The sequence below is a fragment of the Cyprinodon variegatus genome, unplaced genomic scaffold (assembly GCF_000732505.1).
Source record: "Cyprinodon variegatus isolate N-32 unplaced genomic scaffold, C_variegatus-1.0 Scaffold329, whole genome shotgun sequence".
Classification (NCBI taxonomy): domain Eukaryota; kingdom Metazoa; phylum Chordata; class Actinopteri; order Cyprinodontiformes; family Cyprinodontidae; genus Cyprinodon; species Cyprinodon variegatus.
The window spans coordinates 503590-504073 of NW_015150782.1; the positions used below are offsets into that span (position 1 = coordinate 503590).

Genomic DNA, 484 nt, shown 5'->3' on the forward strand with positions numbered 1-484 from the left:
CTGTGACCTAGCTCTGAGGAACATCATGGTCAACAGGTTTCCATGGGAGGTAAAACTGGCAGAGTTCGGTCTGGCCCGAGACTTGACCCGCATGGCGAGCCGCCGCCGCAGCAGCCGTTGGAGAAACCAAAGAGTAAGAAAAAAAAAACATCTTCTAGAGAAATTGACCATCGGATTGGAACAGAGTCCTTCTGAGGACGCTTGTCTCTGTAAAGAAGTGACGGAGCTGTGGTGCATACAGGTAGACGAAGAGCTGGACTTCATCTGCAGGAGTCCTGCAGCAGAAACTTCTCGTTAATGACCTGAACGAGACGTTTTACATGAAAACCTTTGGAGGAAATATTCTTCACCTCATTTATTCCTTCTTTGCTGCGTATTTTGTCTAGATGTTGATTTCTAGAATATGAGGCATCCCTTCTGTATTGAAAGGAATCTAAACCGGTTATTGTTGTCCTGGCTGGATGGGCGAGGTCTTCTGTTCCCC

General features: G+C 47.1%; 1 protein-coding gene across 1 annotated transcript in view; it reads left to right on the forward strand.

Moving 5' to 3' along the window:
- The window catches only part of LOC107091215 (fibroblast growth factor receptor homolog 1-like), an 8964-nt gene continuing 8480 nt past the window's right edge, over positions 1–484 (forward strand). Inside the window, exon 1 of the mRNA XM_015385008.1 lies at positions 1–133. Within this exon, the coding sequence (XP_015240494.1) occupies positions 26–133 (108 nt within the window). The 5' untranslated portion in view covers positions 1–25. The remainder of the gene's footprint in view (positions 134–484) is intronic.